Below are 15,729 nucleotides of genomic sequence, written 5' to 3'. Positions count from 1 at the left end.
TCTAACACAAGTTAAACCAAAAGTCTGTAATCAAACCAATTTCATCTCACAAAATCATAGGATTCCCTGATTGATAATATAGATCGGGTGAGATGAATAAGGCTTAATTTAATTTTAAACTTAAAAATTAATTTCAAAATTTTAATTTTAAACTTAAAAATTAATTTCAAAAATTTTAATTTTAAACTTAAAAATTAATTTCAAAAATTTTAAACTTAAAAATTATTTTCAAAATTTTAAACTTAAAAATTAATTTCAAAAATTTTAATTTTAAACTTAAAAATTAATTTCAAAAATTTAATTTTAAACTTAAAAATTAATTTCAAAAATTTTAAACTTAAAAATTATTTTCAAAATTTTAAACTTAAAAATTATTTTCAAAATTTTAAACTTAAAAATTAATTTCAAAAATTTTAATTTTAAACTTAAAAAATTATTTTCAAAATTTTAAACATAAAAATTAATTTCAAAATTTTCATTTTAAACTTAAAAATTAATTTCAAAAGTTTTAATTTTAAACTTAAAAATTAATTTCAAAAATTTTAAACTTAAAAATGAATTTCAAAAATTTTAAACTTAAAAATTATTTTCAAAATTTTAAACTTAAAAATTAATTTCAAAATTTAATTTTAAACTTAAAATTAATTTCAAAATTTAATTTTAAACTTAAAATTAATTTCAAAATTTATTTTAAACTTAAAATTATTTTCAAAATTTAATTTAACTTAAAAATTAATTTCAAAATTTTAATTTTAAACTTAAAAATTTTAATTTTAAACTTAAAAATTAATTTCAAAAATTTTAATTTTAAACTTAAAAATTAATTTCAAAAATTTAATTTTAAACTTAAAAATTAATTTCAAAATTCTAATTTTAACTTAAAAATTATTTTCAAAAATTTTAATTTTAAACTTAAAAATTAATTTCAAAAATTTAATTTTAAACTTAAAAATTACTTTCAAAATTTTAATTTTAAACTTAAAAATTAATTTCAAAAATTTTAATTTTAAACTTAATAAATTAATTTCTAAATTTTAAAACTTAAATCAATTTCAAAATTTTAATCTTAAAACTTAAAATTCTAAAACCTAAATTAGTTTTAATCTCAATTAATTAAAAAAAAAAGGGGGTCAAAAACCAGGGGCGGGCGCCCCTGGTATTCTCGTCGGGGGCGCCCGGAAGGGGTCCCGGGCGCCCCGCCCTGCCCCACTCATTCTCACTTTTGCCAAGGTTCACTTTGAACCTCAGTGCGAAAGTACTCTAAATTAAATTTTCGTGCGGTGAAGACGCTGTTGCGATTCAACCGAGGTCGTCAAATCTATTTTTTTTCGATGGCTCCTCGGTAAAATATTCTTCCCCTCTCTAAAATATTTTTTTGTTGTCTTCTAAAATTTTTTATATATATTCTTTATATACAGTAAGAAATGAACAAATACTGGTGTTGGACCCTCCAATGCTAGTACAGACCCTAGGTTTCCCACAGACGAACTTAGGATTAAATTTGAGTCCACCATCTATAAGGCCATTAGGACTACCTGCGTAGATAGAGCGTTCTTCCTAAGGTCATGTCCCTCTGCCTTAGAGGTTATAGGCCACTACAATTTAAGGAACCTTGTAGAATGTACCAGTCCAATAAACATAAGTCTATGTGCCGAATTTTGCAATAACTTAGTAAAAGTAGATGACTTCACCTATACCACTAGGGCAGCTGATATCATATTTTCCCCTACGACTATCGGAGAGTTTTTAGAGTTGCGTCCTTCTACTTGCCCCTTTTGTGCTATCCTCAGGGATCTACCGCTCGATCCCTACTCACATATTACTCTCGATACGATGTATTCGTATTTTTTTTGGGGAGAGAGATCCCACTGTGACACAGTTTAGGTCAGTAGAACTTAGAGTCCAGGACTACGCTCTTTATAGAGTTGTAGTTCTTTGTATTTTACCACTGACCACTCGGGACATCGCTGTGATGCGCCCATTCCATTCATTCCTACTTTATGCCCTGATTCATAGGTTGGAGATTGACATTAGCCTACATATCTTCTCCACCATCACTTACGCAGCCGGATACGTGACTGACAGTCGAGTCCATATGCCATTTGGTCACATTCTGACAGCCTATATGTCCTCACTGCACATTGATGTCACTAGAGGAGACGTTGCCCATATGACCGAGTTCGATGTTATATCCTCTCGGAACTTCTCCTTAGCCGACATTCACGTAGATAGAGATGACGGGACTATGACAGCACCAGCCCGATCCAGACGCACAGATGGACGAGTTCATGCTCGCACTATTTCCGGAGGAAGCCGCACCGGCTCCACCACCACCCCCAGCTCGAGCACCACGACACGCTTCCCGCACTCTAGCCGACCGTATGACCGGACTAGAGAGAGCCATGGCGAGTCTCCAGCAGGAGAACTCCGATTTTCATCGGGACATACGGCGAGAGGTTGCCGAGTTACGAGCTGCCGGGGACACCCGCCACACTGAGCTGATGACACTTCTTCGATCCTTGGGATCTGGACCACCCTCTTCATCATCTCAGTAGCTTTAGTGATGACCTACTTCTGTAGCTACACTATTTGTAAAATATTTTTGAATTTATCTTGTGACATTTCAAACTTACATTGAATATGTTCTTGCTCAATAGACTAGGAAATTTCAAAAAAAAAAAAAATGATTTTATCAACTTATAGACTAAACTTGTTTGTTTTCAAAAATTTCCATTTTTAAACTTTCAAAAACAGTTTTGGCCTTAGACTAGTCTTACATCCTTAGAAAGCATGTACCCATAGGTTTAGTTCTTGAGCATCTCACCAACACCTTAGGTTTACCTTGCTTGTGGTTGATAAACATAGAAAGGGGTGAGATGCATAGGCCATCTGTCTGGACTTAAGATGCTTATTTCAGTGCATCAGTATAAGTCTGGACGTTAAATACAATTCAAATATTAATCAGATTAAAGTTCATCAGTCGAGTCAAACACTGACTGATTATAATTAACTTAATCTGACTAACCAAGTGAAAGCTACTATTTTCTAATAGTTAGTTAGTACCTAATTGGTTAGACAGCTGGTTGAAGTTAAATATCAAATTCAGGGGGAGAAATAAAACTACTTTAGTTTTCCAAATTGAATTTTAAACTTAATTTTGAAAATCAAAGTTTAAAAATAATTTGTTTAAAATTGTGAAATTTTTAAACTCACAAACTTTTTATCCTTTTTATCTATTCTTTGAAAACTGAACTTTTCAAGTATCTTAAACCATGGTTTTGAATCTAATACTTTTAAACTTTGAAAAATTTGATTTTGAAAAGCAAACTTTACAAAAACATTCCAAAAATTTTTTTCTTACGTTTATCAAAACTCCTTTTAAAACTAAAAGTAAAGATTTAAACTTAATTTTACTTTGAAAATTGTCCTGAGTCTACTTCTTAAAAATTTGACTTTACTTAATTTTGACAATTTAATTTGAAGGATAAATTTTACAAAATTTAGTTTACAAACTAAGCTTCTCAAAGTTATTTTCCTTGTTTTGAAAATTGAATCTTGTACACTTAGTGTTGAAAAATAAAATTCAATTAGTTTTGAAAAATAGACTTTTCAAACTTAGTTTTGGAATTTTGGTTTTGAAAACTTATGTTTAAGTAGCATTTCAAAGTTGAAACTTGTTTTGAAAAAAAAATTTTAGACCTTATACACTTATGTTTGAAAATTAACCTATCTAAACTTAGCATTTTTTCTAAAAGCTAAAAGCTAATGCTTTAAACAAATTTTCAAAACTTTATACCCCCCAAGTCAATTTGATCTTCTCTTGGATTTAAAAACTCAGTTATTGTTCAAGGTATTACTGTTTTCAGTATTTCTCGCTATGATTGTTTACCCTTGTTTTTTGATGAATGCCAAAGGGGGAGGGTTAGGTTGGTTAAGTTAGGGCAACTACATGCAAACTTAAAAAAACTAACTTAAACCTTAAAAACCTCAAAAATCATGCTTGATTTTTGCATACTTTTTATCACTAACTTAACCAGGTTGTCATTCCATCAAAAAGGGGGAGATTGTTGGTGCGGTTAGCACTAACGGTCTAACTCAGGTTTTGATGAATGACAAATCAGGTTAAGTTAGGTTTGTTGTTGTCTGACACTTTTATCAAGTGTGCAGGAAAAGTCCAGCTAGGTCGACGGGCTGACCGGATAGCTGGCGAGAAGTCCAAGCGGGTCGACGGGCTGACCGGACGCTTGGCGAGAAGTCCAGCTAGGTCGACGGGCTGACCGGATAGCTGGCGAGAAGTCCATGGTCGACGGGTGACCGACGCTTGGCGAAGTCGGGTCGACGGGTGGACCGGACGTCTGGCGTAAGTAAGTAAGTCCGGAGGGGAGTGATCGAGGACGCGTTCCGGGTAGGAAAAGGCGTCGATCCGGCTTAGATCCATTTCGATATCTAAGTCGAGATCGTGACTAGATCCCTCGGGAAGACGGAATCTAAGTCATACTTGCTCATATATAAACCTGTTAACACTCTTTGCTGCAGGTACATTTGCCTCGGACTAACCTTTCTTGCAGGAGAAGGACTTTCGGAGAAGAGGGGTCCGGGCCGTCCGGCGCCGAGGATCCGGCGCTGAGGTCCGCGCCGAGATCCGGCGCCAAGGCAAATTTCATCCAGCAGTCGTCGCCACGTGGAGCATCATGGTTTGTGCAGCTACGTCACATTCCAGCGCCCGGAAGGGATCCAGCGCCCGGACATATAAAGAAGCCCGGTAGAGCTTGAATCAATCATCAGCGAGAACTTTTCATTGGTCCCTGCTCTACGTTCCTGCGACGCTAACAAAGCTCCGACAAAGTGCTTCTTCGTTTTTCTTAATTTCCTTGTCGGTATTACTTTGTTTCATTAGCATTTCCTGTATTCATTTTGTAATTATATTCGAATTGCTAGTGATTGCCCAACGAAAGTGGTCAAGGACCACGGGCCTTCGAGTAGGAGTCGTCACAGGCTCCGAACGAAGTAAAAACAACTGTGTCTACTTTACTTTTCCGCTGCGCTTATACTCGATATTTTCGAATCGATATTCACCCCCCCTCTATCGAATCTAACGGTCTTACAATTATATCATGATTAAGAGTACACACTTCCATAATAACAGAGGTTTTATTATTTTATATAGTTAGTATAAAAAGAAACTACCTCAAATGATCCTGCTCAATATACTCATAGTGTACTAGTGTAATTTATTAGTCAAGATAAACTAATACCTAATTACACTACAACCACTCCAATGGTTTGTTCCATTTCATCTTGGTTGTGAGCAACTATTTATAATTTATAAGGAACTGATAACATAATCTTCTGTGTGTGACACCACACACCATGTTATCTATAATATAAATTAATTAAACAAGTACATATAAATGTAGACATTTGACCAATGTGATTCTACAAAAAGCTAGACTTTTAGTATACATTCCAACAGCATCCAATCACGATATTTGGCTGTAAAACTTTATTACAGCATTATAGATCGTTGATAACATTGATATACCACTAAGGATCTACTGTGATAATAAAGTCGTAGAGCTTTATGACAAGAACAATAGTAGTTCGTCGAACTCTAAGCACATCATTATTAAGTTTCTAGCAGTTAAAGAAGAGTTTAAAGTCATCAGATCATGATAGAACACATTGGCATAGATTCCATGTTAGCTGATCCACTCACCAAAGGCTTAGTATCTAAGGTGTTTCATGCACATGTTGTGGATATGGGAATTCTTATGGAAGATCGGAATTCATCTAATGAGAGTTTGTATTTATTTTATTTATTAAATATAAATATTTATTTTGATTATTGTGCGTACTTAAAGTTTAAAACATTTATGTGTTTTTATTTATTTGTCAGAAACTTTAAAATAAAAATGACTGCTATTATTTAGTATTTGATGTTTGTAAATATGATATATAGATTCCTTTGTAATCATTAAGTTTATCATGATTTGCTATTACAGTTTAGCGTAAAGTTAGCAAATATGATTAGACCTCTTTTGGGATCATTGTTCTTCTTATTCTTCATGAAATACATGAACGACATCAAAGATCAAGTCTTTTCTAGGTTTTCTATACAAAAGATTTCAACGATCAAATACTAGAAAAAGCCTAATCTAGCATGTAAACAAAAGATCAACGAAAAACAAATGGTATTGCCATGAAATCAAAGAAATAAAGCCTTGGCTCTGATACCACGTGTTAGTTCTTGTAAAGATCTAAGCTGCATGAATTCTAAAAATCGGATAAGAACTCATACATAAGAAAATAAAAACAAGAAAAATCTAGTTTCATCAATCAAACATGGCATGACATAGTAATACAAATTGAAAGACAAGGGAACATAATTGAAGAGTCATTATCTTTGTCCTTTAACGTCGTTTGGAAGATCGTGAGGAAGAAGAAGCGGAAGCAAAAAAGAGAAGATCTTCCAAGGGTGCTAGGGTTGACGACATTGAAAAGCTCTAGGTCAAAGGGAAACTAAATGTTTTGTCAAGATTACCCTAAATTCACGAGGGTCAACCCTTATATATAGAGATCCAATCTGTTATCAACTCATAGATGATAACGGATCAGATTAAAGGATTTTATATATTAAACTTACATCCAAAAATCTGAAACCTAATAAGCATAAATTAGATTACTTTAAAGAGTTCAAATTGGATTTACATATGCCACTTATAAATAAGTCCATCTAATATGAATAATAATATCCAACCGACCTTAGAAGAGCAGCGAGAAAGCGGATGGCATCATAGGTTGTGGAATAAGGCAACAGTTGTATGATTTCCATTATGTTTTACATGTTAATTCTAAAGCACGAATATAGAAATACAAAATCTATAAAACTCACAGTGATCTCCTATAGTTGTTCTTGATATTTACTTATCATCATAAGAATGATCACGAACGAATCGGAAATCTCTTCAAGATTTCACATACCAAATCCCAAGCCTTCTCTTGTGTTTTTCCTTTACTCTCATGATCAGCCATTTTAGATTGCTTTGGACGACCTTATATAGATGTAGAAGGTCTCTTCTCCTTCCTTTATTATGGAGGAAGGTGAATGAATTGGAAAAGGAAGGAGAAGGGGTGTCTTCTCATCTTCCTAACTCCGACATTACAAGAATCTTTTTCGATACATATACTAATTACTGATTTGTTATTCTTTAACCTTTTGTTCATTTTTTAAACTGGAGGTTGCCAGGGGAGCTTATCTTCTGAAGAGGAATATCTGACCATGTCATTTGCTCCGCGAGATTCCTTACCGAGACAGAGCTTTTGTCTAATTCCCTGGATAAATAAATATGGTTAATCCATCTCCACACAGAGTATAAGGCCTGGTGGATATTGGATCCTCTCTGGACCTCCAATCAACTGGAAGAAGTACTACATACAAAGGATGGCAAAAGAATGGAGGAAGACCTGTAAAGGAACAAGATGAGATTGATCGGATCTAGCAAGGCCCCTTTGCTGGAAGAAGGTTCGAGAAGGTGACTTTGCAATCTGTCAAAAACTCGTCAATCACGTTGAATGCATACAAAATCGCGAAGTTCATAAGCACCGCCCGTTTGCGGTTTCAATGGAACCTATGTACCATGTGTAGGGTGAGGTTTCTCCACTTATCCAAGAACTTATGATTTGATCCACGCAGATGGCGTTTACACAATCTATTTGGACATGTATTTATAGTTCATGCTATAAAATGACATTGTGGACCGTAGCATCGTGTTGATGTCCTCAACACCAACTCCAAATGTAGATCTAATTTGTTTCCAGGTGCAACATAAATGCATTCTGTTGGAGATAGACAGGATGCCGAGGCCACAAGGGACTCCGTCGACGTTCCGGTGAAGCTGCAAGACATAATTGGTATTAGGATGAAGCTGGTGGAAGAGTCAGATGATTGATCATGAGAGCGGATCACAGGGAAGTCCGCCCCACAGCAATAGGAAACATACTTCTGTTAGTTTTTTGTTTCCATTTGGTATGCAAGATAGAAATTATATATTGGGAGGTGACGAAACATTTTCCAGTTCATCTTCCTAAAGATTCATTTCAGTTCATTTGTGTATATATGAGAGACTTTGAAAACTTGTTTGCACAGATTTTTTGGATGATTCATATGGTTAGGCCTTTTTTCAGTATATAGGTTGATCACCTCTTGCACGGAATCAAGTTGTGGGAAAAAATTCTTGTAACGTAGATGATCTTGTCTGAAAACAGTTATTATAATAAATATGATTTTTCGTAACGTATCATCAACAGTGCATAATTAAGGTGCGTTATTAATAATAATTTTTACGACACGTCCAATTAAATACGTTATCGATAGTATCAAATTTTATAAATATCAGCATGTAATAATAATACATTGACAAATATATTTTTAACAACGCGCTGTTAAAATTAACTCAATATCTCCTCACCCGCATCTACGTTTTATCTAGTCAGGAAGGATCGTGTGCTGCAAAAATTTCCTCACGGCAATGATGCCTCCTTCGTCAAACAGCAAGATCAACTCGGCGTTGAGGCGATTGATCTCCGGCAACTCAAGCCCACCTTATCGACCCTTCCCTTCATCTCCTTCGCCCCCGGTGCCTTCACAATGCCCTAATATCTTCTTCACAGTGCCCTAGTTTGTTACTCTTCTTTTGCTCTTCTTGTTCCTCTTCCATTTCTTCAACCTTTGTTCATCGATTCTTTTGGGGGGTTGTTGTAGCCCCGCCAATCTGATTCTTTTAGGTCTAAATATTGGTGGTGGCATCGAGATGAAGCTTCGGCTAAGGCAGCCTAGCAGGGAATGGGATCTCTTCCCATTCGAGCAGTTCTTGATACAATGCTCCATGAGCTGTGTCACATCGTGCATGGGACACACAATGTCTCATTCTATAAGTTCTGGGATGAGTTACACAATGTGATTCCTCTTGATCAAATTTTCCTCTTGTTACCTTTATATAAAAGGATATCAAACATTCCCTTGTTTACGTGTTTCACAAAGTTTTTGGAATCATGTTACTATAATCATCAATATTGAGCCAAGATGAAGATCATGCTTTAACTTCTATGCTTAATTTTGTTTATTTCCCTTTTTTGGGGGTAGAACAGAACTTATTATGCTCATGTCCATCTTGAGAGAATTAAAAATGTTATGTTTATTATATTATTACTTTTTGCTCAAATTGATTGAGCCAAAACTTGCTAATTTTGTCACCTGTATTGTTATCTTTACATGAGTTACTTTCCTATTTCCATCAATGTGACACCTTTTAACTTATAACAAAGTAAACTTTGGAGTATATGTCCAACATCAATTAGTCATGATAGTCTCAAATATTTTCTCTAGATTGACTAATATTTTGTCTCATGATTATATTTATTCATTCTACCTTCATGTTTTGTTTTGATCACATTGATTCCCCTATATCTTCGATAAATATTGTCCAACACTGTATAAGGTATTCAATAGTGTTTCATTCTTGATAATAAAGACCACTACTGTATAGTATTTGAACATCTCACTTATGAATTTATTGATTATATTTTTGTTTATGTGCTCTTGGATTTATATGTTTGGAATCACCAGTATCAAATGATAATTAGAAGAGCAAGGGCTTCACTTGAAATTCTCATTGATATGAAGAAAAGAAAATTTGATTCGGGTTCAGTCTCAATTACTTTCTGCATTACGGGAATTCAATCAAATGAATGCTAATTCTGATTTTTTTCAACTCCAGTTTCAAAATATGGAATTCAAGACAATTTCAACTTAAATCATCAAGGATTTAGTTTGGAAGGAAACCCCATTTTAGGATCGAATTGATAGGGATTGATTTTAGTTTATTTCTTATCCGAAATAATAAGAGAAGTTGGCACAAAACAGATTCTGCTAGACAAGTTCTACTGCACCAGTTTTTTATTAAAAAAATTTAGATTATCCAAATTATAATATGCCGAAAGGAACACTTCATTCAGATTTTTTTCTTCTTTGTAGATAATACTCATCCCTTGATTTGCTGGAGGATTATACTCATATTGTATGGGTAGAGAATCATTGAGACCAATAAGTTGAAAATCAAAAATTCAGAAACTTGGGAATCCTATACCATTCTAAAATTTTTAGATTTCAAACTAGCTTCAATTATAGCATTTATACCTTCAAGTTCTCCTTAGCTTGGCGTGTATCTCAAATGGTTCAGAGGTCAGTACTTACAAGCTACAATAAAGATATAGTAAATGCTAGTAAATAGAAACCTATCAGTCTTCAATTGTAGTAGTAAAGTATCAAGCCATTAATGGTTGGACATCATGAAGGAGAGGGACCATCTAATGCATCCATGTTTAATAAGGCTAAGCACACAAGGACAATGGTGTGGAGTATAGTAGGCATCTCAATTCTGCATTGCAATTTAGATATGCAATTCTAGAGTTTAAATTCAATGAAGTTGCATTCTTTCGTGGTTCAGAAAGCATCAACTAGTTGCTTTTTAGTCATTTCTAATGTTGTATTAGCTTTAAATGTAAAAGATTTATCATTAATATTTTATTTGTAAAATTGATTCAAATGTTTATTAGATGAATAAAAATTATGTATTCTTATTTTGATTGTATTTTAAAATTTTTTATTTTATGTGATGAATAAATTATGATGTTGTCTAAATTTTAAATTTAGATTACATATTTTAAATAAATATTAAATTACATTATTGACGGGTGACTCATATTTGGATGAATGTCAATGCGATCGATGCTATGGAAGAAAAATCTATTAAGATTTTTCGTAATAAAATTTTGTTATGATTTTATATAACAGAATTTTATTACGATTTTTCATATAGAATTCTATTACAAGTTTTTATAACAAAATTCTATTATGATTTTACTAGGTCTAGGGTTTATGCACTATTTATAGGGATCATTGTAAACCTATTGTACAACAACAATCACAAGAATTATGTAATGTGATTGTCTTGTGTAGAGAGAATTCTAATAAAATTTCGGCCATTTTGAGTAGGCACGCCGCTGAACCACGGTAACTCTTTTTCTTTTTCTTCTTCTCTTTCCTCATTCTTGCTCTCCTTTTGTGCGTCTTTGTCTTGTTGTTCCGCGCGATCTCTTTCTCTCTTCCTCTTCTTCGACGCTTTAGAGGTTGAGAGATGTTTGCCCCCTCTCTTTGTGTAACAATTGGTATTAGAGTCATGGTTCAGATCAAATGCCATGTGGGGTAGCTTTGAACGAAGTTGAGGGTAGGTCCAGAGCTAGTTATAAGTGACCGGATGCTCATGGGGAGGCTCAGAGCAAGTCAAGATGACCGGATGCTTGTGTGGGGCTCGGAACAGGTCAGAGTGACTGAATACTTGTAGGGGGCGAGTAGATCAGGGTGATCGGATACTCATGGGGAGGCCCAAAGCAGGTCATGAGTAACTAGATGCTTGTGGGAAGGTCCGAAGTACATCAGGGTGACCGGATGCTTACGGGGAGGCTCAGAGCAGGTCAGGGTGACCAGATACGAATGCTCGCGGAGAGGCCCAAAGCAGATCAGGGTGATCGGATGCTCGCGGGGAGGTCCGGACCATGAGAGTAATTGTGATCTTTCATTTGAGGAGAGGATTGTTAGGGTTCAATCAAAGCCCCACATTAGAAAGATTTGGGAAAGACAATGGGGGTTAAAGGATGTAGGATATCTTCATTGGCATGAGACCTTTTGGGGAGAGTCCAAAAGTAAAGCCATGAGAGCCTGGGCCCAAAGTAGATAATATCATGACATTGTGGAGATATGTGGACATCCTTTAAGCACAACAAATGGTATGATAATTATATCACATCTTAACCGCAGTGTACGATGCATGCTGTGAATGCTCTTAACTGTAGCACGCACCGCAAACTGTGAGTGCTCTTAACCACAGTGTGTACCGTGCACTGCAAATGCTCTTAATGGCAGCGCAAGTCATATGTTGTGAATGATCTTAATCTCAGTGTGCAACGTGCGCTGTAGATGTCTTATGACTTTCAACAACTTGTAGTTGTGCAGTGTGCGATGTGCGCTGCGAATAATATAATTACGCATTGTGAAAAGTCAAATTTATTATAGTGGGTGGAGATGACACGCTGGGTAGATGACTCTGTGGTTGACTGGAAGAAGACTCTGGGATGGAGAAGAAATGACACCTAGCACTCCTCTGTGGTGCTCCTTCTTACGCATACTGCAAAGAGAGTAAAGAGAAACATTAGAGTGAGAACAGGGAAGGGGTCCCTGGTGTAGGCACTATGACACTCAAGTCAGTACGGCGACCGAGAGAAAAGTGGAGAAGAAAGTGAATAGTAGATGAGTGCACGCAATTGTAAGGCATGAGGACGTTTTTTGCATACTTGACCAACAGAGAGAACCTATTTTATGTTACATCTCATAACCTCCGCAATAATTAAGCTACAAGGAATATTTGTTGTTAAAATATGTCATATAATGGTAGATATATAGCCGGGAGGATGTGCAGTCATCCTCCGAGGAACCTTCCGTTACATGTATATGGACGGTCCTTTATAACCTCAGTAATGAAGCGGCTGAGAATGTTTGTTGTCAAGTGCTGGAAGATATATAGCCACGCTCATAGGAAGGTTTCATTGTAGGCATAGTAGAATATTTCCTGACAAGTAGCTATTATTCTCTATTAGGTTGTTGTAATTCTTTGACAATGCTATCCCCTGAAGATAATCTGACCAACCTAATAGCCGACTAGTTATATAATGGGAGACTGACAATAGAAATGGTGAACTAAGTCCTTTAAGTCCAACCGACTCTTAAATCGACCAACCGTATGCTAAGAGTTATCTTAATGCTGAAAGATAAGGAACTATGTCTTGTAAACCTGATCGACCCTTGGGCCAACCGACCATATGTGGAGAGTTGGCGTACTGCTGAGAGTGAATGCCTTATAAACCCGACTGACCCTTGGGCCAACCGGGCATATGCTGAAAGTTATATTGTAGAAGGCTCGACCATTACGGGAGATGACCAGGTTTATTTTGTGTATCTTAGCACTGAAGTGTGGAGCGTTGAGGCCCTTAAGTCCGACCCACCAGCTCCGTACTGAATGCCTTAGCATTGAGGAGTGAGGAGCCGAGTCTCAGTGAGAGCGACTTGGTCATCTGTTTATACTCTGATCCATTGCTATCTCACCCTGGCCTTGACCGTCACCTCATGATAAAGAAACCTTGTAAATGGATCGCCTTGAAATTCAGCTTGGGGAAGGGTATTGACGCCACACTCAAGCAAGATGAGAAGGTGAGTGATAAGTCATGGAGTTTTTGATCGCCACAAGTTGCCTTGATAAGATCGAAATTAGTTCTTTGCCTAAGAACAAGAAGGAAGCTCTCACAAAAGAGAAACTCAAATTTTCATTCAAACTTACATGATTTGTCATACAAGAGTTCTCCTATTTAACATCCCTTAAGATGCCCTATGCACTAATTATGCAATAAATATCATGCTTGCATGCATGAGTTTTATTATCCGCTAATGCAACCACTAATCCCTAATACTAGCTTAATGCAACCATGCATGCATGGTATTTGTTATACTAGCTTAGGAACTTTCAAAAATGTATTAAAAACCCCACAAAGGACATCAAAAGTCACTTTAGAAAACCCCCCCCCCCCCCATGCATGCACACAAAAATGGTCCTCATGTTGGACCAATTTCACTTTTAAATTGAAGGAATGTGATCCACTTAGTTGTTGCCTCCATTGTGCATTGATCCTCCTTTTCCTTGAGCCTCATTATTAAGCCTTCCAAAGCTTGCTTCATTCTTTTAGTCTTGGACCTTGTCATGGGTCCCCCAATTCCCTTCAATGTCTCTTCTTGGCTCACATCATTCCCTCCTTCTTTAGGTGAATTCGTCCTCGAATTTAGGTCTTCATCTCCTACATCAAAAGGACTCAAATCAGCCACATTAAATGTTGCACTAACACCATACTCACCAGGCAAATCAATTTTGTAAGCATTATCATTAATTCTTTCCAACACTTGGAATGGTCCATCTCCTCTTGGTTGAAGCTTTGATTTCCTTTGGGTAGGAAACCGTTCCTTCCTCATATGAACCCACACCCAATCACCGGGTTCAAGGACCACTCTTTTTCTCCCTTTATTGGCTCGATTTGCATATTGCTCCATTTTCTTCTCAATTTGAGCTTTAACTTGCTCATGAAGCTTCTTCACATATTCTGCCTTTGTTTTACCATCCTTGTGAACTAAAGAAGAAGTTTTAGGTAAATGAAGCAAATCAAGAGGTGTTAGTGGATTGAACCCATAAACAATCTCAAAAGGAGAAAATTGAGTAGTAGAATGTACCGCCCTATTATAAGCAAATTCAACATGAGGTAAACATTCTTCCCAAGACTTAATGTTCTTCTTAATAATTGCTCTAAGAAGAGTAGAAAGTGTCCTATTTACCACCTCAGTTTGTGGGTGGCATGTGGTGGAGAAAAGAAGCTTTGTTCCCAGCTTGTTCCATAAGGTCCTCCAAAAATGGCTTAAAAATTTGGTGTCACGATCTGAAATAATGCTCCTAGGCATGCCATGAAGTCTTACCACCTCTTTGAAAAATAAATCTGCCACATGAGTTGCATCATCCACTTTGTGGCAAGGTATGAAGTGTGTCATCTTGGAGAATCTATCAACTACCACAAAAATGAGTCCTTACCTTTTTGAATACGTGGTAGCCCTAAAACAAAATCCATAGACAAGTCAGTCCAAGGAAAATTAGGAATAGGCAAAGGCGTGTAAAGTCCATGAGGTAATGTCTTAGATTTTGCTTTTCTACACACAATACACTGTGCACAAAATTTCTGCACATCGTGTTTCATGTGTGGCCAATAAAAATGTTCAAGAAGCATTTCTAAGGTCTTTTGAACCCCAAAGTGTCCCATTAAACCCCCCTCATGTGCTTCCCTAACTAGCAATTTACGCATGGATCCTCTAGGCACACAAAGTCTGTTATTCTTAAACAAGTAGTTGTCATGCCTAGCAAACCCATTTTGTGATTTCTTTTCACACGCAGCATATAATTGGGAAAACTCATTATCATGTATATACAATTCCTTAATATGCTCAAAGCCAAGCAATTTAGTTTCAAGTGTAGCTAACAAGTTATACCTTCTTGAAAGTGCATCTGCTACAACGTTTACCTTTCCTTGCTTATGCTTAATCACATAAGGAAATTGTTCAAGAAATTTGACCCATTTGGCATGCCTTTTGTTGAGCTTCCCTTGCCCTTTCAAATACTTCAAAGATTCATGATCACTATGAATGACAAATTCTTTAGACAAAAGATAATGCTGCCATGTTTGTAATGCTCTAACAAGTGCATACAATTCTATATCATAAGTGGAATAGTTGAGAGTGGCGCCACTTAGTTTCTCACTAAAATATGCAATGGGATGACCATCTTGAAGTAAAACAGCCCCAATACCCACATGAGATGCATCACATTCAATTTCAAAAGATTTGGAAAAATCAGGTAAAGCAAGAATGGGTGCATGTGTGAGTTTATCCTTAAGTGTTTGAAATGCCTTTTCTTGATTCTCTCCCCATCTAAAACCCATGTTTTTCTTAACAATTTCATTTAGAGGTGCTGCCACTGTGCTGAAGTCCTTCACAAACCTCCTATAGAAACTTGCCAACCCATCGAAGCT

The 15,729-nt window shown here is 36.0% G+C and overlaps 1 protein-coding gene across 1 annotated transcript; it reads left to right on the top strand.

Moving 5' to 3' along the window:
- Positions 1 to 8,528: 8,528 nt before the first annotated feature.
- Positions 8,529 to 9,074, top strand: LOC122026202. The gene is made up of 2 exons (XM_042584852.1): positions 8,529 to 8,677; positions 8,762 to 9,074. The coding sequence occupies exons 1-2, from the start codon at positions 8,529 to 8,531 to the stop codon at positions 8,958 to 8,960; spliced, it is 348 nt and encodes a 115-aa protein (XP_042440786.1). The 3' UTR covers positions 8,961 to 9,074.
- The last annotated feature ends 6,655 nt before the right edge of the window (positions 9,075 to 15,729 follow it).

The sequence above is a fragment of the Zingiber officinale genome, chromosome 10A (genome assembly GCF_018446385.1).
Source record: "Zingiber officinale cultivar Zhangliang chromosome 10A, Zo_v1.1, whole genome shotgun sequence".
NCBI lineage: Eukaryota > Viridiplantae > Streptophyta > Magnoliopsida > Zingiberales > Zingiberaceae > Zingiber > Zingiber officinale.
The sequence above is the reverse complement of the archived record's forward strand: the minus strand, read 5'-3'. Positions and strand labels throughout refer to the sequence as shown.

Bases quoted from the DNA above. Each gene is read 5' to 3' on its own strand.
- LOC122026202 (XM_042584852.1), top strand. From the start codon at position 8,529: ATGATGCCTCCTTCGTCAAACAGCAAGATCAACTCGGCGTTGAGGCGA. The intron at 8,678-8,761 runs GTTTGTTACTCT...GGGTTGTTGTAG, and splicing joins ATCTTCTTCACAGTGCCCTA to CCCCGCCAATCTGATTCTTT.